The sequence below is a fragment of the Gossypium raimondii genome, chromosome 10, assembly GCF_025698545.1.
Source record: "Gossypium raimondii isolate GPD5lz chromosome 10, ASM2569854v1, whole genome shotgun sequence".
NCBI lineage: Eukaryota > Viridiplantae > Streptophyta > Magnoliopsida > Malvales > Malvaceae > Gossypium > Gossypium raimondii.
In genome coordinates this window covers 48,011,865-48,037,233 of record NC_068574.1, presented here as the reverse complement: position 1 = coordinate 48,037,233, position 25,369 = coordinate 48,011,865, and the positions used below count along the sequence as shown (strand labels likewise).

At 33.9% G+C, this 25,369-nt stretch overlaps 1 protein-coding gene and 1 long non-coding RNA gene across 2 annotated transcripts; one reads left to right on the top strand and one right to left on the bottom strand.

Moving 5' to 3' along the window:
- Window positions 1–13,373: 13,373 nt before the first annotated feature.
- Window positions 13,374–15,609, top strand: LOC128033781 (uncharacterized). Its single transcript, XR_008189823.1, has 2 exons — window positions 13,374–15,214; window positions 15,318–15,609. It is a non-coding gene; the product is annotated as an uncharacterized LOC128033781 (long non-coding RNA).
- Window positions 15,610–18,228: 2,619 nt separating this feature from the next.
- On the bottom strand, window positions 18,229–23,821 carry LOC105776987 (phytochrome B). Its single transcript, XM_012599995.2, has 4 exons — window positions 21,528–23,821; window positions 20,334–21,141; window positions 19,296–19,589; window positions 18,229–19,013 (listed from the first exon to the last, which is right to left on the bottom strand). Exons 1-4 carry the CDS (start codon window positions 23,794–23,796, stop codon window positions 18,794–18,796), a joined length of 3,591 nt encoding a protein of 1,196 aa, XP_012455449.1. The 5' UTR covers window positions 23,797–23,821; the 3' UTR covers window positions 18,229–18,793.
- Window positions 23,822–25,369: the final 1,548 nt, after the last annotated feature.

The following is a 25,369-nucleotide window of genomic DNA, read 5'->3' as shown; positions in this document are numbered from 1 at the left end:
GAGCTCCCTATAGTGACACACTCGGTTGGATAAATTCCTAATCTAAAAGTTCTCTCAGTTTATCTTTCAATTAAGTCAGATCCATTCTACACGATGCGAAAGAAATCATTGTAGTATTGAATGCTACTTCAATAGCAAATTCAACTTCTCTCTCAGGTGGTATACCTGAAAAATCTTCTGGAAATAAGTCTATAAATTCTTAAATTTTTGGAACTTGATATATTTTGGATTTCAAAAATCTAATATCCAAAATATAGGCTAGATACACTTCCACCCATTTCTAATCAATTCTCGAGCTGACATTCTCGATATTATGTTAGTTGGACATTTAAATCTGTCTGTCGGCCTCTACATTTAATATTTCACCATCCACACTTTACAGCAATATTCTCTTTTGTTTACAGTTGACCACAATATTGTGAAGAGTTAACTAATCCATATCGACTATTATATCAAATTCATCAAATGGAAACAACATCAAATTAGCTAGACACTCTCAGCCCTAGAATTTTAGTGGACAGTTATTACAAATTTTATTGACAATTACACTTTGGCCTAAAGGGTTAGTTATCCGAACATCAAATTTTTTCATTTCTATAGGTATGTTTCTTTCCGCTACTAATGAGCTACAAATGCATAAATGATTTCATCCAGGTTCAATCAATGCATTCATAGATATATCAAATAAGGAGAAAGTACTAGTAGGCACTCGAGCCTCGGATCTCACTGATGTATCTCTTGTTCCACCTCGATTGATACCAGACTATCACCAATTCTTGGTCTTCGACCCCTCTGTGGAGTTGACACTGGCTTTGAAGCTTGATCTATACCAGTCTCAGCTTTCCTCGAATAGTCTTTCATGAAATGATCAGTGGAACCACGTTTGAAACAGGCTCCCTTTTTCAGACTACACTCTCAGAAATTATTTTACAATAGTGCTCGCAAACTGGTTTACTCACATTCCTAACACTCCCTATACTAGCAACTAACGTCGCTTGATATCGCTGTGTTAGAAAAAAATTGATTTAAAAATGATTTACTTGCACAACAGAATACTAAAATTTTGAAAACTGACTCAGTTTGTGATATTTATAACAATAAACCCTAAACAAAAATCATACTTGTGTTTTTAAATATGCGGATCCTTGACATTTTTCAACTTTCAACCAAATGACATTCTCCGCTATTCTCATACCACGAACTACTTCGAGTGTCGGTTCGAACCAATTAAATCAAAACACAAAAATAGAAAATGTTTTCCTTTTTTTTTGGATGAAAAGGAAAATTCTTTATTCAAAATAGAAACAAATAGAAATGTTATTCTGGAAAAATATATTTAACAGTTGAGAACAAATTCTCGCTATTTTTCGGTAGAAACAATATCTTAAAGTTCTATTTTATAACCTTACCAGTGTCATCTATTTATTAGGACAGAAGGTAGAACCCTTGTTGAATTAGAGAGATTTATTTCCAATAAAAAAATAACTTCCTACTTAAAGTATGAGCAGGGTTGATGACATCCCTTAGTATTCCAACTAGGGTTTCCACCCTTACATGTTCCATGAGGGGATTTTGGGCCTCTCTCACATTGGATCCAATTACAAGTACTTCTCGAACTTTTCGACCCAGTAGTTTGTAATTTGATCCAACTAATTCTATTTTTCTATTTCTCAAAATAAACTTTAATATTTTATATTTAAATAATTTTCTCATCCCAATTTTATCTCCATTACAATTATGACAATTTTACCCCTAGTAAAATTTTCAAAAAAATATATTTAATACTTCACAATTCAACTTGTTCACTATGACATGATAGTTTATTTTCATTTTTGAGCTTTGAAATAGCTCAAAAACATAAATTGATTCTTTCGATCACTTTTGAGTAACCCATGTACATTTGCAAATGAATCATTTCTCATTTTCAATTCCATTTCCATTTTGAGAAAACCACATTCATTTTCAAATGATTTCATTTCTCCATTTTAGAGAAAATTATAATCATTTCTGAATGTTTTCCATTTCTTTATTTCTATTCATTCCGTTCATTTTGATTCAAACACACAATTCAATTCTAGTTTTAATAAGCTAGCGGATGGACTAATTGGACATATGCAATTGAGGCTTAAATGATTTATAACTAAGTTCCAGCTTTTTTCCTATTAATTATAAACTCATTTAGTCACAAATTAATTCCACTATAGTATTGTGACTAAGCTCTCTCCAACAGCATACCATTATGAAAACAACTACTCAGTGCTCATCCAAAGACCTTGCCATAAGTGTGTTACCCTAATAGGATATCCTTGTTCTCTTTGGGATAATATTCATTCTCCCATCATGGTCCTATTTTATCTCATAGTAACCATTACATCCTTCTTCATGAAAACTCAACCACTATCATATAGTGATCAAGTCATCCATCACAAAGACGAACCACCCGTGGCCACGTTTACTTTTCATCAACCATATAATGCCAATGAAAGGATATCATTTACCCATGTTTTAGGCTATGACATCCACTATTCTGAATGACACTACATGCTGCAAAAGTTGTATGCTCTACGCACCAGCTTTCGGTTCCTTATCAATTCGAACTGAAGCTTTTACTTACATCAAAGTGTATGAGTAACGTAAACATAGGCTGTTATCCACTCAAGATTTAGGTATGCCACACTATGAACATCACAAGTGAATAAATCCATAAAAAGATTCATGATCTATTCTTCTTGGGTCCGGTCTGATGTACTGTCAATCTAGTCAATCATTTTTATGTCTCTATCTTTTGGGAGTTACCCGCTCCAATGCCAAAGACAAAGCATCTCCCAAATTGGAATTGATAGATGGCATATTAGTCTTTCAATTGGTTTGCTCATTTCTAATTAGACTAAGGGTATATTTAGGTTCATCTACTAGTATAAGTTGTCTTTTTGTATTATGATCTAACCATGTAATACCACTTAGCAAAATTTGCTTCGATTTTGCTTTGCGTGCGAAAACCATTTCAGGACAATCATACAAAGTATATTAATTTAATTAATGAACTTGTTTTATTAATTAATTTATTTGAAAAAGAATTGTAAGTTTACAAACAAACATACTACACTCCAAGCACTAGATCCAACAGGCTGATGACTCTATCTTGACATTTCTCTTCTTGCAATTCTTATAGGAGTGGAAAAATGAATTTGAAAGTTTTTCGTCTTTTTGGATGGAGGTGTTGGAAAAGATCTGGTCATACTGCGCTTTTCGATATCTCTAATTTTAGACTTAGCTTGTTTCTTTTCATTTCTCATATCTTCCATTTTCTAGGCCCGCTCAGACAGAACAGCAAACTCTTTCAGTTTTAATGCCCACACAAGTATATGAATGTCTTCATTCAATCCCTACTTGAAACGAGTACATATTTTTGCTTCAGTAGTTAAGAGCTCTCTGGAATACTTACTAAGGCGAATAAACTCACACTCATATTCAGCTACTAATATGTCTCCCTATCTCAGTTCCATGAAGTCTATTTTCTTATTTTCTAGGTATAATCGGTTGACATATTCTTTTTAAACTCAGTTTGGAAGAATCCCAAATTTACCCAATCTCTCGGGGTTACAGATGTCAGAGTTATCCACCACTAATATGCTTATTCTTTAAGCAAAGATACCTAGCACTTCAAGCAATCTTCTGAGGTACTATTAAACTAAGCTTTATTGCATAATATGTTTTGATAAAACAAATTAAACTGTTTTTGAATAAAATTAAAGTTAAGCAATTTCATATAATTAAGTTGAAATGGTTTTAATCATTTTCAAACAAATTATAATTGATTTAGGACAAAAACTATCAATACTTGTTGTCAAAGTATCGATATTCTACAAGATACTAATACCTTCACTATTAATTGATACCAAATTGACATTCTTGAATTTGTAACCTCTGATGGGTATCAATCTGGTATCGATAAGTTTATGAAAATTATTGATAAATCCCTTAGATATTGATATTCCTGCTCCAACGATCACTGGAATCAGTATTAGTTATAAAAAAATTATCGATACCCTCTGAATAGGTATCGATACACGTTGCTGTAGGTAAATTTAATGACCTAGTATTTCATCCCAAATGGCTATATTCACTTCTACAACAACCACAACAGTTGGAAATCAATTAGGGGTATAAATACCATCTTCAAATACCTATAACAACAAGAAAGCACTTTCAAGCTTAAAGATCAATCAAAACAACTTAGATCTTAATTCTTTCATACCTTTTCTTATAAACACTTGTGAGCTTTCATTGTATTCATTTAGCTCAAGTGTTCTTTGTATTTGTGCTTAATTGGCAAACATCCTAATCTTGTAAAGATTGTTTCTTTGTTTGCTTATTTGTTTCTCTTTGAGAAAGGGTTAATTCTTAAGGTTTGGGTAGAAACCTTAAGGGAGTTGTATCTTAAGATTTTTGGGCATAAATCTTAGGAGAGATGTAAGGTTAAACCTTGTCCTCAAAGGATGCCAAATTAGTGAATTTGGGAAAATCCTTAGTTGTGGTAAGCTAAGGTAATGGAGTAGGCAATTGGGGCCGAACCACTATAAATCTTTGTGTTCTTGTACAATTTTTATTGCTTCCACCACAACATCACAAAGGCCTATTCAACTTCCCTATTGGTGTTCTTGGGTTGATCCTTTCGAGTTAACAGGTACACATTAGTTCGTTGATGAATCTCAATGCGTTTTTAACCAATACTCGGCTTTCTCGAGATCATCATCTTTCATACCTTTAAACTCCTCCTCCCTGCATTTTCAGATTTTATCAATCGGAGGACGACTTACATGTATTGGGTTAGGACCTTGAGGATAATGGGGTGCCATTGGAGGCATTACTGGGAGGAGGGGTATTTGTTGCTTAGGAGCTGAAGGGGTAGCTCACATATATTGCATGAACCACTAGTTCTTCATTTGTAAAAAGGCATGTCTTGACTCATTCCTTAGCCCTTGCGGAACGGGCAATTTTTAGGTAGCTCTTTAATCAGAAGCGGAGGTATTATTTTCAACCTCATTGAATACGGCTTGATTGGATTCGGTCGAAATGGTTTATCTATATTGGAAAAATAAGGTAAATTCAAATTGGAAATCATCATATTATCACGAGCTATTATGGCATGTATTTCTAGAGTCACATGCGCTACGTTTCAGTTGTATGAGCGACTAAACCAAGCGAAAAGAAGTAAAACCCTTGTTAAATTGTAGAAGTCTATTTCAAATAGAAAATAAACTCCTAGTCTAACTAGAAGTATAGGGGCGACAATCCTAGTTAATAATAATAGAGTTTGGCATCCCTTCTTTTAACATGAGGGGCTTTTGGGCCTCTCCCATATCGGGTCTAATTACAAGTACTTCATTAAATTTTAACCCAGTACTTTATAATTAGATCCAACCCGATATTTGTTTTTCCAATTCCCAAAATACACATCTCAATTAATTTTCCAATTAAATAATCTCTTCAACCCAATTCTAATTCCGTTAAAATAATGACAACTTTACCATAAAAGAATTTATGAGAAAATATATTTACTATTTCAACAGTCAATAGGTTCATTATGACCAACTGATTTATTTCCATTTTTAAACTTCATTCAAAATCATAAATTCATTTCCAAGTCATTTTCATTTTGGAGAAAACCACATTCATTTCCAAATGTTTCTCATTTCTCCATTTTCACCATTTCTATCCATTTTTGTTCATTTGATTCAACGTGCAATTCATATTTTCATTTCAACGAGCTAGTGGAGGGACAAATTGGACATACCCAATTAGGGATCAAACTATTTATAATTAAGTTTCAGCTTTTTTACTATAGTATCGAGACTGAGCTTTCTCCAATAGCATACCATTACAAAATCAGCTCGATCAGTGCTCGTCCAATGACCTTGTCATAAGTGTGTTACCCTCATAGAATATCCTTAATATCTTTAGGATAATATTCATTCTCTCAAAATGGTTCTATTTTATCTCATGGTAACCATTACATCTTCCTTCATGAAAAGTCAATTACTATAAAATAGTAATCAAGTCATTTATCTCAAAGACCAACGACCCATGGTCACGTTTACTTTTCATCAAACATTTAGCGCCAATGAGAGGATATCATTTACCCATGTTTTGGGATATGAATTCCACTTTTGTGAATGACGCTACATACTGCAAAAGTCATATACCCAATGCAGTAGCTTTCAGTTCCTTATCTTTTTGAACTCAAGCTTTTACTTACATCAAAGTATACGAGTCATGCATATATAGTCTGTCACCCACTTAAGATTTAGGTATGCCACACTATGAACGTCACAAGTGAATAAATCCATAAACGGATTCAGGATCTATTCTTCTTGGGTCTACTCCAATGCACTGTCAGTCCAATCAATCACATATATGTCTCTATCATCTGGGAGTCATCCACTCCAATGCCTAAGACAAAGCATCTCCCCAATTGGACTTGATAAACGGTATATTAGTCTTTCAATCAGTTTGTTCATTTTCGATTAGGCTAAAGTCATATTTAGGTTCAACTACTAATATAAGCTATCTTTTCGTGTTACGATCTGACTACGTAATACCACTTAGTATTAGTTTAAACATTAGACAACTAGTGAGCCAATATTTGCTTCTATTTTGCTTTGCATGCAAAAACCACATGGGGACAATTATACTAAGTATATTAATGTAATCCATGAATTCTTTTATTAACCAATCTGATCAAAAAAATTACAAGTTTAAAAATAAATATGCTACACTCAGGGCACCAAATCCAACAGGAGGGTGGTCATTGACCGCCTCCTGACATGCAAACGTCGAGAGTGTAAAATCGTGAAAAAATATAAACTTAAGAATTAAGTGTGATTTCTGCAAGCGTACAAGTCAAATTGTAATATAGATGTGTTCCAACAGAACACTTGGTAAGTATTTTAAGGATCGTACCCAAGGAATTGCAGATTGGAGAAAATTGCTATTAAATCAATTACAGTAAATAATTATTAATCTAATTGAGTTACATTAGTAATGTCAATTCCAAGTTAAGATAATTAAACTAATTACAGTAAACTAACACTAAATCTAACCTTAGGTTAAGTTACTCAAATTTTTCCTATTCCTTGTTTCGACTACGTGAGATACTTAGCCTAAAATCAATCGCATTTCCTAGTTATTAATTAAGTCAATAATTACCCTTAATTACGAACTTGCCACCCTTAGCTACGAATACCCTCTCAGTCTCATTTTCACTAAGATAGCCTCTCGGTCTCACCTAGGCACACGGATACTCTCTTAGTCTCATCTATCTAGATCTTCTACTAGGGTCGTCACTTCCTAGTATACTAAATACTATTAAATAAATACCCAATTTTAGGTTATTAATTACTTAATCAATTAATTAGGTTAAATATTTGAAACATATGAGATCTTTTATAAAGCATAAACTTATTCTAATATTTACACAAATAATCAATTAACCAAGTTAAAAATATATATATAAATAATGCAATCGAAGAAAAGTTGGAGAAAGCTCATGGATTAATCAATGCAAAAGCGCGGCTTCAAAAAAATCTCAGCTCACGAAAGTCTCTCTTCAGAATAGGATCTTCCGATTACACAAACATAAAAGAAACTCAAGTAAAAACGAACAACAAATGAAATCTCAAATCTAATCTATGTAATTTGTGGTGGCTCCCACTTAATCTGGTTATAATGTTGTTTATATAGAAAAAAAATCAAAATACTAAAGTTCCCCTTTGTTTATAATGGCAATTAGGATTTTAAGTTGTAAAAAGACCCCTAATTGCCCCTAAAAGTCTCAATCGACACACACAGGGATTTTTGGCTGTGACGAAGCCGTGTTGCAACATATGTCGATGTCAAAACACAAAAGGAGGCGTGTCTTGACAAAGCAGACAGTTTCGTTCTAGGACTTGTTTTTCGCTTCTGTCTTCGATGTTGCGACATCGATGTCTTAGTGTAGTGACATGGGCAACAGTTTCAACCAGATGTGCATCTTTAACTCCTGAAACTGTTATGCATGAACTAAATCACATGCCATGACGAACATTCAAAATCATCATATACCATAGTCATCATAATTTTCAACTCATCAAGACTTTTATACATTAAAGATTACACCAAGACACTTATATACATGCCACAACCCTAGACTCAAAATGATTAGATAACTACTGATTCAGTGATAGTGTGAGCTTTGAGATGATTTAGCTTGACCAGCTCCGCAAGGTGACAATCTATAAGGAAAAGGGAAAACAAACAAGGTAAGCATATAGGATACTTAGTAAGTTCGTATGTATAGTAGAAGACATACCTTATCCTTTTATCTAGATGCTACAAGCTACCTTAACTTGGCATAGTTTGGCTAAACATGACAAATCAAAACATCAACAAGGTGAGCATTAACTTATAATCAAAACCATATGATACCACAATTACTTAACATGCCAATTCATGTCAATATAGATACCTAATCTCAAAAACTCATTCAATCAAAGGGTAATAAAATCACATACATGTCAAAGGCATTGCTCTATCCATTTTTCATATTCAATTCATCCAATATTTTTCCATTTGAACATCAACTTCATTTCATCCCATTTGAATTTCTCATTTCATATAATATGTTTCGCCTGATGAACCCTAGTAAAGGACTCAGAGGCATAAGTATCTACACCACACCAGTTGCTCATTCGAGCTAAATTTATACATATTAGGCTACCCGTCTTGGATAAACCTTTATAATGACACATCAAGCTTCTCGTTTGAGCTATACTCATCTCACATATATTTGAGAATCCGCAACAAATTATAGACCTTGGTAACATCTGTAATCAATCTAGTACAACAATGCACAAGACCCTATTGGCGTATCAAACATATTTTATCATTTACTAAGTTCATACGAGCATTTATTACACATATAAACATCACTTTTCAATTTAGTTCAATTCTTACCTTTCATACCAATTCACAACCAATTAATTCACAACCAAAAATATATATACAAATCAAATACATAAAACCTAAGTAAATCAATACCATATGAACTTACCTGATCAAAATACTAAGCAAGTCGATTCTTCGGGACTAATAAACAATTTTAGTTTTTCCTTCATTATCTTCACTTTGATCCGATTCTTAATCTAAACAATTATTTTATACAATCCATTAACACCAAACATTTTTATATTATGTCATGACATGAATGAACCTATGTAATCTAATTTTTGATACCCTTAAAGTTTTACATTTTATTCAATATAGTCCCTAAACTCAAATAGCCATAACTTTTAATTTTTAGTATCGGTTTAAAATCGACTTCACATACATTTAATAGGGACATTCTACTTTCTATTTATACCAAAATTTCATTAATTCTCTAAATCTTTTGCCAATTAAAACCTAGAGTGATTGGACTTTTACAATTTAGTCCCTACACCTTAATTAACTACTAATGCAACACAATTATCAGGCCAAACTTTAATTTGCTAATATAACATCCTCATAAATATTAATATTTAATAATTACGATCTTGATTTCTCAGTACTACTAAAAATTGAGCTGTTATAGTGATTCTCGTTTCCAAATTGTAGATTTTTGAATTCTATTTGAAACGATTTTTGAATAACCTAGATTCAAGGTTTATAGCTCGAGATATGGTTGTTTTTGTAAATTAATGCAGTTTTCTATGAGAAGTATGAGATTGATCATTAGATTTCATAGGGGTAACTTCGACTTGACTTTTCAAGTCTTTCTAATAACCTTCTCTTGGAAAAATTCGGTTTAAAAATGATTTTGTCACAGCGGAAACTTAAAATTTTGAAAATCGAGTCGGTTTGTGATATTTATAACAATAATTTTTTTCTCAAAAAATACTTGTGCTTTAAGCAAAATAGATCCTAGACATTCTCGGCTTTCAATTGAACAGCCTTCTCTGTTATTCTCGTACCACAAATTGCTTTGAGTGTGGGTTCGAACAATCACGAACCAAACACAGAGCTAGAAACAATTTATTACTTTCGATAGGAAAGTAATTCACTCTCAATAAAAACTAGTAAATTGTGATTCCCAAACTTGTATGAATAAAAATATCTCAAACCTGTATAAAACTTGTGTAATAGCTCTATCAGTGCCATCTATTTATAATGAGAGATAGTAGAATCCTAGTTGAATTAGTAAAACACAAATAATATTTATTTAATAGAAAAACAGTCTTCTAGTCTAACTAAGGCACTAGATCCACCACCTTCTTGGGCGACTCTTATGCCCAGATTGTAAATCTTCGAATCCTCTTCAAAATAGTTTTTAAATCACATTATTTTAAAGTTTGTCACCTGAGATATAGCCTTTTCCATAAAAGGGGTATAGTTCCCTGCAGGGCATTTGAATTAAACTGCAAATCAATTTCACCAACTTGTCAAAGTGGATCAAACCACAACCAGGTACTATATTATTGATGTTCTATTATTCTTAACTATCTAAGTTGATCCTAAATGCATGAAAAATTTTAAATTACCATTATGCAACCCATAACATTTTTTTAACGAAACTAAATGTTGATGGTCGACTTTATTGCCCAAGAGGTGCACCGAACCTTTAAGTAAATGGATCTCAATAAAGCTCTTAGGAATGATAATCTTCCTGATATGTTTTATAAGAGATTCTAGGGTGTATTTGGCAATGAATTAATTTAGTTATGCCTTGATTTTTTAAATGATGCTATTGATATTGTGCTCTTTAATGAAACTATCATTGTTCTTATTCCTAAGTGTGGAGTTATGCCTCGTATTTTTTTACTTTTCCTCTCCCAGTTAAATTCTATTTTAGTTCCCCACTTAAACTCTGATTAGTGTAGATTACTTTAATATTATTTTTCCACTTAAACTCTAATTAGTGTAGGTTATTTTAATATTATTTGACCTACAAATTTAGCCTATAAATAGGCCATTTTTTCACCCTAGAAAGATAACCAGTTACACATTTAGGTATTAGCTTTTACAAGCTTTCAACGAATTTTGTGTTTACTTGAGGGTTCTTATTTCGAGTTTCGGGTTTAGTTTTATCTCCATCTTTTGTACCATTCGTTTTTGCCGTTTTAGTGAAATTGTCTTTACCCGTGGTTTTTTATTCTCTTCGGAGGGGTTTTTCATGTAAAATATTTGTGTTCGATCTTTTCAATTTCTTCGTTATTTTACTTACTAGTTGCTTAACCAGATTTATCCCTTAAGAAACTGGTATCAAGAGCTAGTTTGATTTTCACAATCAACCCGTTCAAAAATGGTAGGAATAAGGTTTGATATTGATAAGTTCGATGGCATTAAAATTTTCAATCTATGGTAAGTTCGGATTACAACAATTCTGATTCAAAGTGATCTTAAGAAGGTCCTTACAAATAAGAAGCCTGAAGACATGGATAAATTAGAATAGGATAAGTTAGATAAAAAAAGATCTATCCATGATTCAATTATGTCTAACAAATAATGTGTTGTAGAAGGTTTTGATAGAGAAAATGATATTCACCTTATGGAAAATATTATAAACTCTCTACACGACAAAGTCTTTGTCTAAACAATTGGTGTTAAAACAACATCTATACACATTTCACATGGACAAAAGTGAGCACCTTAGAGATCACTTCAGTCAATTTATTAATTTTTTAAATGATTTAAAGAATTTTGAGGTTCAGATTAACGATGGAGATTAGGCTATGCTATTATTGTGCTCTTTACACCCTTCATACAAGTCTTCTAGGGAGACCCTAATTTATGGCAAAGATAACCTCTCATTTGAGAATGTGAAGGGTCATCTGTTAAGCAAAGACAAACTCAACAATGAGTTTGGTTCAGATAGCAAGTTAGATAGGCAAGCCTTAGTTTTGATAGCATCAAGAAAGCAAGACAAGAGATGTCGTTATTGTAAAAGGTTAGGTCACATCAAGGCAGTTTGTTACAAACTATGAAATAAAAGGACTGTTGAAAGCAAGAAGGAAGATTTAGCTGATGCTAATTTGGCCAATGACAAGGGTGATGATTTCTTGTTGGTGTCAATAAGTGAAAGCTCCGAACTTACATCGAGTGGATCCTAGATTCAAGGTGTTCTTTCCACATGTGTCCCAACAGGGACTGGTTCTCCACATACAGTACAGTTGAAGGTGGATTTGTGAGCATGGGGATTGGTTCACCCAGTAAGGTAACCTATATTAGCACTGTTCAGATCAGGATGCACGACGGGACAATTAGGGCACTTTCAAAAGTCAAGCATGTACCTGACTTAAAGAAAAATCTCATCTCCTTGGGAATTTTGGACTTGAAGAGTTGTAGAATTAACATCAAGTCAAGCGACATTAATGTTTCCCATGGGGCTCTCATTTTGATGAAATGTAAAAAGATTGACAGTCTTTATATTCTAGAAAGATCAACGGTGACCGGTGAAACAGGACGTCCCTCGTTTGTTAAGAAGTCGAAGTTAACTCGTTTGAAGTGAAGACAACTTGGTCATAGGAGGGAATAAGGTATGATTGTTTCATATAAGAAAGGTTTTCTTTTGAATGCAGGTTTTGAAAAGATAGGGCACTACATTTGTGGAAATCAGACCTGGGTCAGTTTTTTATTTGGCAGTGCACAAGCCGAAGACTAGAAGACTTCCAGCTTCTAACCACAACTTCAACTCAGTTATTATCCTGCATAGTTTGAGATATGCCCGTGGTGGGTTTTGGCAAAGAAGGCTTAATAGAAATACAAGTCAAGGTGGAGATTTGTGGAGTTATGTCTCGTATTTTTTGACTTTTCTTCTTCTCGTTAAATTCTACTTTTAGTTTCCAGCTTAAACTCTGATTAATATAGGTTACATTAATATTAGTTTTCCACTTAAACTCTTATTAGTGTAGGTTACTTTAATATTATTTGACCTACAAATTTAGCCTATAAATAGACCTTTTTTTCATTTTAGAAAAATAACCCATTACACATTTAGGTATTAGCTTTTACAAGCTTTTAGAGAATTTTGTGTTCACATTTTGAGTGATGTTATTTTGGGTTTCGGGATTTAGTTTTATCTCCATCTTTTGTACTTTTCGTTTTTGCCATTTTAATGAATTTATCTTTACCCGTGGTTTTTAATCCTCTTCGGAGGGATTTTTCCATGTAAAATATTTGAATTCGATCTTTTCAATTTCTTCGTTATTTTACTTTATCGTTACTTAACCGGATTTACCCCCAACACTAAGATTGATGATCATACTAGAATAGTGCACTTTAGGCCTATTGCCCTTTACAATGTCACTTATAAGATTGTTTCGAAGATGTTAGCTAGTATACTTAAAAGTGAATTTTTCCACATTGTATCAGTATGTCTCAATATGCTTTTGTGTCCAGCTGTATGATTCATGATAATGTTACACTTTTATAAAGCTCATGCACTACTTACAAGAGTAAAAAAAGAGGTCCAAATAAATAGTGTGCTTTGAAGCTCGACATAAGCAAAATACACAACAGAGTAGAATGGGGGTTTCTTGCAAGGGATTATGTGCAGATTGGGTTTTAGCAATGGGTGGATTGAAAGAGTGATGTGTTGTGTCTCCACCGTCAGGTATGTAGTTAGGATCAATGGTAGACTGGCAGACTTTTTTGAAACAGGTAACGATCAAAGATTGGGGATCTTTTGTCCCCATATTTTTTCTTTTTCTTTTTTTTTTATGTATGGAAGAACTCTCAATTTTGTTAAACTAGGCTCAATTGGATGATTCTTTGAAAGGTATTTGGACTAGTCAGAATGGTCCTAATGTGAATCACTTTCTCTTTGGTAATGATAACCTGTTGTTTGTCAAAAATAAATAGACTGAAGCAAGAAAAGTGAGGGACTTGCTAATGATTTATGAAAGTAGCTTTGACCAAAAGGTTAATCTTGAGAAACATCTACTTTACTTCAGTTTGATTACTCTTGACGCTAAGTATTGAGTCGTATATTAGAAGTAAAGGTCATGGCGGATCCTAAACTGTATTTGAGGTTGCCTTTGGTTGTGGATCTCAACAAAACAAATGCTTTTAAAAGGATGACTGACAGGGTTTATTTGCACATTTATATTCGGTCCAAATGCCTTTTATCTCATTGAGGCAATGAGGTCTTTGTAAAATCGATTTTGCAGTCACTCCCCACTTATGCTATGGTTTTATTTTTATGCCTAACTTGATAACTGATGCAATTGTGAGTGCAATACACAAGTTCCGGTGGCAAGGTTGAAATGAGGATCAAGGATGGGCTATGTTAACAGTATAGGAGGCTTGGGTTTTCGAAATGTCAGACTTTTTAATTTAGCTTTATTAGGTAGACAAGTTTGTTGTCTCTTAAAACATAGAGACTTTCTTGCTTTCAAGGTTCTTAATGATAGTTCTTGGATGATGATATTCTTAACTATAAACATGTTGGCAAACTATTTTTCATATTGACAAGCTTGAGCACAGCTGCAAATAGCCTCGCACTGGGCATGTTTTGGCAGATCAGGGATGGCAAAGAATTGCATATATGGGAGTATAGATGGGGAAACAAAGACATTATTGGACCGGAGTTAACTTACAAAGGAACTTTAATAAGAGATGCTACGAATAGTCAGTTAATACATGAGGGAGAAATAGGGTGAGATGAGCAGTTTGTTCAATAGGCTTTCACTCAATCTGAACCAGATTTGATCTTATCAATCGAATCTTTTAAGGCGTGGATTGAGAGATACACTCAATGGGGGACATTTTTCGGCAAGTATATATTTGACAAAAGTGGGGTATTCTTAGCTCCTTTTACGATTTTTGGGTAATGGTCCTCGCAATGTCTTTTCGAGAAAAACTTGGAAGTCCAAAATGCTTTCGAAGATTTTTACATCGCGACTAGATATGGTATCTTGTGAATTGACCCTAAGATTGTTAATATGAGAAATCTTCCAAATCCAAGATATCATAGATGCAAGTTTGACAAAAAATTGACCTTACCTACACTCAAAGATTGTCAGGTTTCAAATGCCACCTTAAGATTGGTAGGTATTGATGACCATATATTACTTTTTAAGTTTTTTATTGTATTGACTGGCTTGAGTATGTTATGTGTAAGCTAGACAGGGACGCTCTAACCAATTTGATCATTTTGCTTGAGGAACTTTGGAATTGAAGAACAGTGAGTTTGTGTATGGTAAACTTACTCCCCCCACATCTCGCACTTAACTATGCTAAGGGATTGGATCATGATTTTCGAGTTTACAACCTCTTAAATCACCTTATTTTGCTGGTTGAAGTGAAATGGAGGCCACCTTTGGAAGGCCGAACCAAGGTAAATGTAGATGTGACATTGGATGTGAATGCATAAATTTGTAAGCATTGGTGTGGAGTTGCCTAACGCGGATGGGATGGTTTGGGAGGCTGTGTGAAGAGCAGAGTTGTCTAAGAGTTCAATTATTCGCCTAAATTCTAAAGGCCATTTGAAACATAAGATGACTTAGACAAAAATACAAAGCTTGAAAAATAAGTTTGGACAAAAGTGTAAGCCCATTTTACTATTTGTGTCAGGCCTTGAGCAAAATTTTGTAAGCCCAAACCCAATCTAACTCAAATATATTATCTAAACATAATATGTATATTTACAATATTTAAATATATAATCTAAACCAAAACCTAAGTTTTATCTAACTCAAAACCCAAACCTCATATATAAAATGGCTCCTTTGAGTATTCTTTTTTTTTTTTTCAGAGGTATGATATCAATAGTTTAGAATCCTCTTAAATAGAAATCAACTCTTTTATTTATGTTTCTTTTATCTATAATTAAAATGGTGGGTTATCAAAATAAATAAAAAAATTTGTTACAAGGGTAAACTACATCCAAAGTTACTAAATTATTAGTAAATTTACGCTTTGATCATCCAATTTCAAAAAGTTAAAAGATGTTTATTGAATTATTCAGAAGTTTTTATTGAAATCACTAAACTATTAAGTCACTAGGTTGTTGCTTTTTTTTTGGTCTGGCTAGCGAGATCCAAGTGACAATTCGGCGGTTCATACAGTAGATCAATACCTATTGACAAGTAAAGAACAAATCTTAGATTTAAGTCTATCTAATAGTCAATGTCGAATATCGAAGAAAAAAAGTTGTTTGAATTTTGGTTCCCACATTCATGATGTTCAAAGTTGTTTCTTGAAAAAAACATTGAACTGTAGAAGAGAATGGAAAGGAGAACTTCAATTGGTGTAGACAGTACGAATAGAGAAGTCCATACAACTATTTTAACAACCCAATGACTTAAATGAAAACTTTCAAATAGTTCAATAACCATTTTATAACTTTTTAAAATTGAGTGGCTAAAATGTAAATTTACTAATTACCTTTGTAGTTATATTTCTGTTCAAAAACTAATAATCACTTTAGAATTTGATAATTATTCTGTAATTTCTAAGTTTGCCCATGATACATTTGTCTTAACATTATTGGGCCATTTAATTTTGGAGGCTTGTACTTTGTTTCAGTTTTTGTTTATTCTCCTAGAGCGGCAAATAGATTGGCCGATTCATTGAGCTGCATGGGCCTTGATTATTTGAATGAGGTTGGTTTTGGTGTTGATTATCTTATCGACTTGCATGACTTTGTACTTGCGGATGTTCTTGATTTTAATGTTTAATGGAACCCCCCTTGGTGGTCTTTTTTTTCTTCTAAAGAGCATAGTTCAAACCCTCTCTCTCAACTAAATAAATAAATTGATTTTGTTAGGCCTATGAGTAAAAAAGTTACATAAAAATATAATTACAAAATATTTTATTTAAAGATTCTTAAAAAATATTAAAATACTCTTATAATAACTTTTAAATACTTTCTGATTAACTCACTCTACCAACTAAATAAAAAATTTATAATAATATTGATATAATGAAATTTAACATATGCATTCTTTGAAGAAATTAAGAAAATTTTAAAAGACAAATATTTTAATATAGTAAACTACACTCAAAATCATTAAATTGTTAACGAGTTTACGTCTTGGTCATTCAATTTCAAAAGGTTATAAAATGATCATTGAATTACTCAAAAGTTTTCATTTAAATCATTAAACCATTCAAAATTATCATTGAATTGTTAAGATTTTTCTTTTTTTTTAAAAAATCCAACTAACGAGTTTCAAGCGACGGTTTGATGATTGATATGGTGTATCAATACCCATCAAGTGAAAGAATATACTTTAGATCTAAATCGATCTAACGGTCAATGCTAAATATTGTAAAAGAAAGTTGTTTAGATTTTGATTTATAAATTGTGACAATCAAAATTGTTTCATGAAAAAATTAAACTGTAGAATAAAAGGAGAATGAGAGCTTTTAATTGGTGAAAAAAATGAAACAGAGAAAGCCATACAGCAGCTATTTCAAATACCCAACGACTTCAATAAAAACTTTCAAATAATTTAGTGATTATTTTATAACTTTTTAAAAATAAATTACCAAAAATAAACTTAATGTAATTTATCCAAATTAAAGTCATTAAATTAGTATAGATATGATGTTTAAGGAATGTTAAAAGCTTTATAACTAATAATCTTTCTACCTTTATTCTTTATGGCTTAGGAGATGCAACAATCCAACCGGGTATTAGATACTAGAGGCTCCCACCACAAATGGACAAAAGGAAAAGAATACTATATTGCTTGCGTTTTCAGACATGAATATTAAAATATTATACTTTAATAATCTTTTAAATACAGGCAAACTTATGTCTTGCACTACACTTCTTTAATGGTAACTTTGATCAATACTTTACCAACTAATTGAAGTATCAGCTTTCTAAATATACACCGTATAAAACAACTATAACTGCTTAACAAAGGTTTAATTCTCTAACAAGACCCTGCACTATAGGCTGAAAAGCAAATTAGTCCTTTTACTATGTGCATTTAATTTTGGAGCAAACAGAAGATCTTAAACTGAAATCATCTTTGAATGTTAAAATACTACTGACTTGTCGTGATTTAAAGTAACGTGAAAAAAGGATGGAAACGAACACTAAAATTCAACATTTTTTTAAAGCATGATAAGTACCAAATTACTCATTTTACCTATTTTGCTAGAAAGTTTGACTTCTATAGTAGAGGGACTACTTTTTTCCTAAGCCTATAGTACAGGGACCTGAGAGCTAGTTTAACCTTTTAACAATCCATGCCAATATAAGGATAAATGTATGAAAACAGTAAATTATGCTTAAGTTATCCTCTCTACAGAATAATCCCTTACTAATTACAAGGAGAAGCCTATATCATTCTATACCAAAGAAGAAGTGGCATAGGGATAAGCTAATGTAGGTGAATACGTTACAATCATCTTTGGATCATGACAAGTTCTAATCTAACTCTTATGGATTATGATAGATAACAGGAGATAGCTTCACAATCCAACAGCAAATTCACACCACGACGGCCTTTTGTTGTGGAAGGGGGTATTACATATATTACATTCTATACTTACCCTCATTTAGTACTGCCTGTTAAACAACACATGACAGTTACGCTGGGCAACATTGTGGTTTTTAAGAACTACACTCATGGCATTCGATCAGCTGGCTTATATGATAAGGTTATTAGATGTGGAACGTACCAGGATTCTTCAGTCTGTTGAGCACCATTAGGTGGATCTAGGTGATGATGTTCATGTATAAGCCATGCGACCGGGATAAGAAACGGTTTGTAAATGACAGAAAAAGAACTTGGGTTAAATCTAATCAGGGGCAGCTAACCTAGTCTTCGTTTTTTGAGCCACTCTGAGGTACAGGAAGTTCTAGAGTAATTAAGAAATAACATCTTTCCGACTCTCTGATATATTGGACCTCACCATTCATGAGCTTTAAGATTTTCCGGCACATGCTCAACCCTAAGCCCTCCTGTGTCATCCATCGACTGCTATGGAACATGTCTTGAACCAACTCAGGAGGAAGGCCTTCACCGGGGCATACCATCCTTCAGAAATACACCATTGTTTGTGAAATTAGCACCACGATATAAATAGGATTCACATTATAAATAGTCTAAGAAAAAAGAACAAAATGTAAAGAAACTAAAAATAAAATCCATATATAATATATTATTAAGTACATTGTGACGGGACTTCTACAGGTTCCAATCCACAGGAACTTAAATTAATTGGCAGAACCAAGTTTTCCATAGATCCCATAAAATGATAGTGTAGCATAACATTGATATTTATCTTACGAACGCATAGAAGAGCAAAAGCAAAAATACCTGAATTCTGTATGAACAATGGTGACTCCTTCGGATATTTGTTTCAAAGATGGACGAACATGAATCTCTACCCAGCCTTCACCAGTTGGTGCATAACGAACCATATTCAACAAAAAATCAGCCAATACCTGTTGAATTCTTGCTTGATCGCCATAAACAGCCAATGTTTTGATCTCCTCTGGTATATCCCGAATTAACTGTAGATTTCTTTCCCTCAGCAGTAGCATTACTTGGCTAACAACAGCATTTATGACACTCCCAAGGAAAAATTCAGCCTTTTCAAGCTCCATAGAACTAGTTCCAACACATCAAGCGAAGAATTAGATCATGTCTTCCTAATTACTGAAATCAGGAAGAGGGATTTTGATAGAAATACTAATGCATGCTTGATCTTTAATAAAGTAGATATCGCTAAAACACAAGGCAACATAGAAATTTCATTTTGGTCCAAAGATTCAGCAATTGAACCTTGTGGTTTGTCTTAAGTTTCCTGAAGCCATATTTACAAGAGAAAATACAGATACAAACTTAGAAGAGATCCATGGTTGATGCCTCACAGTCAAATGAAATGAACAAATGTGTTTTTGGTTTAATTTCCCCAAAATTGCTATGGTTAACTTTCAAACCAACCAATATTAGTCATATAAACATTTCCTAAATGAGATGTAGTGACGATAATCTTAAAGGAAACTAAAATGGATACAGCACTAGAGGATAATTTTCTCGTGCACTTAAGATTACCGTTCATCCATAAAAAGAATATTTCAAACATAGTTAAAAGGAAACTATGATGCAGTATTTAGCATTCCACTCTAAACGCACGAAGTCAGATTCCAAGGCAATTGCATCCATAATCAAGAAATATATCTAACAGATTCAATTGCCAGAGATGAAATAGAGTTCAAATAGTCTAGCGTCAGATGTGTGTTCCTTCAAAGTTCTAGAAACCAAACAATCGAGACCAATATATTCCTGATGAAAATGCATGTCCAAAGAAATTAATATTTGGTTTTAGTATAATTAGACAAGGAGACCTACCCATCCTCAATGCTCTCCAAATCAACATCTCTTATGATCTTCAACATTTGCTTCTCACAAGCAACACTAGTCTCAAGAAATTGCTTTTGGTTTTCAGTCAGCTCTGTAGCTTCAAAAAGTGAGGTAGTAAAGCGGATCCCATTCAAAGGACTCTTTATTTCCTGGCAAATGTAGGTTAACTCTTTCATTCTAGCAAAGCATTTTTTCTCCTGTTGCCTCTGGACTCTCAGTGCTTGCTGCAACTCTGGAGTTGCAATCTGCAGGAAACAAAACGCTCCTACAATCTGGCCTTCCATATTCACCCTTTTGTTTGCTGTCAACAGTGCCTGAACAAATTTCCCATTGCGGTCAAAGAAGGCAAAAGGGAACTTATCTGCCTCCTGCCCTCCAATTGCACTATGTAAAACAATCATGAATTTTGTCAAAGCATCTGGACCCTTGAGGCGACAGCAACTGCCAAAAACCTCACCAACTAACATTTTCCCTATGATTTCCCCCCGAGGCCACCCAGTGAGCTTTTCCATGGCAGTGTTCCACTCCAAGCAACATGTGTTTTCATCCGAAACAAATATTGGTGGAATCAAAGGATTGGGACTATGAACAATGGCCTTGTAATCACCTTGTATGTGGATGAATTTGTCCATCACCACCTTTTGGCCTGTAACATCCTGACCAACAAAGCAAACTCCAACAATATTATTCATATAATCCTTACTAGAGCAAGCGTTCACCACCACGTATATAGCCTTTTTATGATCTTCTAAGCCAAAAGTCCTCATTTTTATCTCTATGTTTTTATCTTCTTCGCCTGCATCAATTGAAGCAACGTAAACAAAGTATCAAAGCAAGCATTAAGCATTTTGGAAATATCACATCATTTCTTTGAAGAATGGTATAGGAAAAGAACGTTTATATTCCCATAAATGAAACATTTGCAAGTGAAACCATAACTATGAAAATTTAGTGCTTATATATTGTAGAATTTGGTATAGCTTTCAACGTGCATGAAGGTACTATCAAAACTCAGAACTGCTAAAACCATAACTCTTTCTGAATTGATCCTTACTTCTATTCGCTAAGTCTATCTGATCAGTATAGTTGCATGTTTATACAAAAGAAAATGAAAAAGATATCAGTTTACTTCATCAGATTTTGAGGTTGTAAGGAAAAAGATGACATAAGTAAGCGAATCACCTTGCAAAGCATGACTAAGAAGCCTGTCAACCGTTTCTTGATATTCCTCATAAACAAGGTCATGAACCAAAGACTTCCCCATGGCTTCCTCAACTGAGAGTCCTGTTAATTCTGCAGCTTTTGCATTCCACCCATTAATGCGACCTTCAACATCTACGGCCAATATGGGAGCAGTTGCAGTCTCTATTAACCTCACCATTTCCCTTGCAACTGAACTAAGCTCATCCACCCCTTGTAGCTCTAGTCCCCCAAGCTGAGCATGTGCAACGGCTTTAGAATTACTTGCTTCAGCATCCTTGAATGAGTCACGAAGAATAAGCTGCAGTGAGTGAATTGCATCCATTTCAGCATTATCCCATGGCAAACTCCGACTCTTGACCACTTCCAAAAATGCCTTGAATGAAGATCGTGGATGCATTCTTTGACCATCATCTTTGTCCTCTGGATGATGCTTTGCACCACCCCATTTGATCTCTTTTGCTGTGTGTGACCGGAACCAGAATAGAAAATCCCTTTTAGTAATACAAGCAACAGCCATCCCACAAACTGCATCCCCAAGTGAGGTTGCCGCAGGGTAACCAGCATCAGACAAACTATCGGTGCTTAAACCAGTCGAATCTCCATGGAATGCCAACAACCACTCAACAATATCTTTTATCTGGGCCTCAGATGGCGTCACACCTAATGGGTAATACTTACCTTGGTAATAAAGGGCAGCCCCATCACATTTCACAAGATCCATAATGCTGGGACTTTGCATGACAATGCCAGATGGAGAGTCACGAAGAAGCATATCACACAAAAGAGTTTGAGTCCTCAAAACACGTTTCTCCGACATTTGAGCTGCCAATTGCAATTCCATATTCAGTTGAAGTGCAAATGCTTGCATTAGGAACTCACAAGCATATCGAAGTGGAAATGGAATACAACGTGCAGAAGTATGATGACAAACAACAAGACCCCAAAGCCTCATCGTATTTCTTCCCCCAGTAGCTTCATCGTCATTTCCATTGATAATAACTGCCATCGCCAAAGAAGCAATTGACCCCATGTTAGCCATATACTGAGCATGGCAACCATGAGGGGCCCGAAGAGTGGATCCAACCAAACACAGAGGTTGCATTAACCCATCATCCTGAACCACACGCACTGGCGTGGCATGACAGTCCACTATCATCCTAACTCTATTCTGCTTAAACAAAAACCTTGAAGCCTGGGGAATATCCGTTGCCGGATAATGTAAACCTATGTAAGGGTCCAAGTCAGGCCTTTTACTCTCGGCCACGACCTCCCCATGCTCATCCTCATGAAATTTATAAACCATTACCCTATGATATCCAGTAAGTTGTCTCACACTTTCCACAACCGTGTCACACAAAAGCTTAATATCGCCTCCAGGGAGGGACTGTAACTCAGAAATAGCACGGACAGCTAATTTCTGCGATTGGACAGCCCCGGCAATAGACAAGGCAGGATCCTCAGTTCTAGCAGGTTCTAAATCAATCACAATTCCAACATCAATCCTATGTAAAATAGCGTAAAAGGGCTTCCCCGAATTCTTAGAGTGAATCCAAACCGGATTCAGCAACGTGATCTCGCGGGCGGCGAAGGCTTTTTCCAACAAAACAGCGCTGGAAGGAGTGAAAAGGGTTCGAACATCGGTCCCAATTGCAAGAACTTCGATCCTCTCCAAATTGGGAACGGATTGAGGGGTAATCCCAAGCATCTCGCGTGCGTTTTCGCTGTAGGCGATGATACGGAAACTGGGTTCGTCAACCGCAATCATGCAGCCAAATGGCTGGATGTGGCCCCCTCTTTGGATTTTAGACAAGTAAGCAGTGATTTGCTGCTCGGGAACCGACTGGGTAGTAGTTTTAACGGATTGGGAGTAATCAAATGACTTACCCGATTCCCCCGACTGCTCGAAAACAGCGTGGAGGCGAGCATCGACTGTGTACTGAGCAATGGCTTTGCTTATAGAGTCAGCCTGGTGGTGGGTATGGGATGCTCTCATGTTACTTGTGCCTGAGGACTGAGCTTGTTGCTGCTGCTGCTGCTGCTGCTGTTGTTGGCGTTGCTGATGGGAGTGAACTGCTCTGCTGCCTGAAGACATGACTTTGTTCAGTGGTTGTTTGTTGGGGATGGGGGGATGATGATATTTTTGGGAGGAAATTCTGTCCGTAGTGTAAATGTAGTGTAAATTGTAAGGGATAGGTTTTGGGGGCAAAGTAGTGACAGACCCACGTGGGCAAGAAGATGCTGCTGTCATCTACTATCTGTGTTTTTGCAGTGGGATTGCCTTCGGTCGCCAGTATTTTTTAGATTTAGGGTAAACTCCAATTTTAGTCATTTATATTTACTTAAATTATATTTTGGTCACTGAATTTTTTTAAAAATACTATATAATCATTAATGTTATTGATTAGTTATGTTATGGTCACGTATCTGTTAGCTATCATTAACACTGTAACGGCAAGTTGATCTAGCATGTTAAAGAAAAGGGAAAGTTTAAAAAAATAAAGGAAAGAATCAAATTGCTAAAAAGAGTACAATGACTAGCTATAGAATTCAACCTAATTTTTTTGTTTGAAATGATGGTATTAATGTGCCACACCATCATACCGTTAACAAGAGTTAATGGTTCAATGATCATATCATATTGTATCGATAACGTTAATGATTAAATTTTAATGATCAAAACATAATTTTAAGTAAATATAAATTACTAAACTTATAGTTTACCCTTAGATTTATTATTATCAGATTAATTACCTAAATGTTTCAAATTATGAGTAATTGGTTTCACTCAATTCTATTGTTAACTTTGATATTAAATTCTATCAAAAAATATTTGGTATTAAATGTCATATTAAATCCGTCTTGTTTAAACATATTTATTAATCGGTACATTTAAAAAATCTAATCTAGTAAGAATGAAGTTAGATTTCTTTTGATAGAAGCACTAAATTGAATTATAAAATCTTTAGACCAATAGTTTTTCAGGGTCAAATTGCAATTTTACTAATATGTAATTTTTTTTAGTAGAAAGGAACAAGGCTCTTGGCTGCAGCTGCAGTCTCATAGTTAATATGAAAACCGATTGGAACAATTACTCAATTGGGACCTAAAATATTTAAAGTCATAGTTAAGAGACATGAAGTATAATTAATCCTTTTTATCTCAGATAAAAAAAAGTAACCACAACTTTTAAAAAATAAATTTTGACTCTAGGAATGGTTCTGCTCTGACCAATATTTTTAGTTTTTTAAAAAATTAAATAATAATAAATTTATTTTAGTGCATTGACCTTTAAAGAGTAATGAGAATAGGAGTTGTGTTATTGGTGGCTTTGTTTTGAGGTTGGTGTTTCTTTCATTGGGTTCATACCCAGTAAAGTCAATAAAGTAATAATCATTTATAATAAAGTGTAATTTAAGAAAAATAAGTCACCATATTAAGCTTGTTTTCTGTTACTTAAATTATAATTTAATGGTGTTTTTTATTATTATTAAATTTTGTTAATTATTGTTTATTTTGCATCGAAAAATAATGTGAGAGTTCAAAATTAATATAATAATAATATCTATTACATTGTATCAATTTAATCGTGATTTTAAAAAATTTAACACTTAACATTTATAAATTATTTCAATTTGATTCTAATTCTACAAAAAAGTATACCTTTTATTTATTTCTTTTATCATTATTTCTTCCCTTTTATCTTTTATTCTTCTCTCTTCTAACTCACACAAATCTTTTCTAATCTAAAATCTCCTTAAATGAATGTCATTTTATTTGGTTAAAGATTTTGTTTTCTTTTGTATGTTTTTTCTGTTAAAATG

Excerpts from the sequence above, each read along its gene's own strand:
- LOC105776987 (XM_012599995.2), bottom strand. The coding sequence starts at position 23,796 with ATGACAGCAGCATCTTCTTGCCCACGTGGGTCTGTCACTACTTTGCCC. Across the intron at positions 21,142-21,527 it reads TCTTAGTCATGCTTTGCAAG|GCGAAGAAGATAAAAACATA; the intron begins GTGATTCGCTTA and ends CAATTGATGCAG. Across the intron at positions 19,014-19,295 it reads ATTGTTCATACAGAATTCAG|GATGGTATGCCCCGGTGAAG; the intron begins GTATTTTTGCTT and ends GTATTTCTGAAG.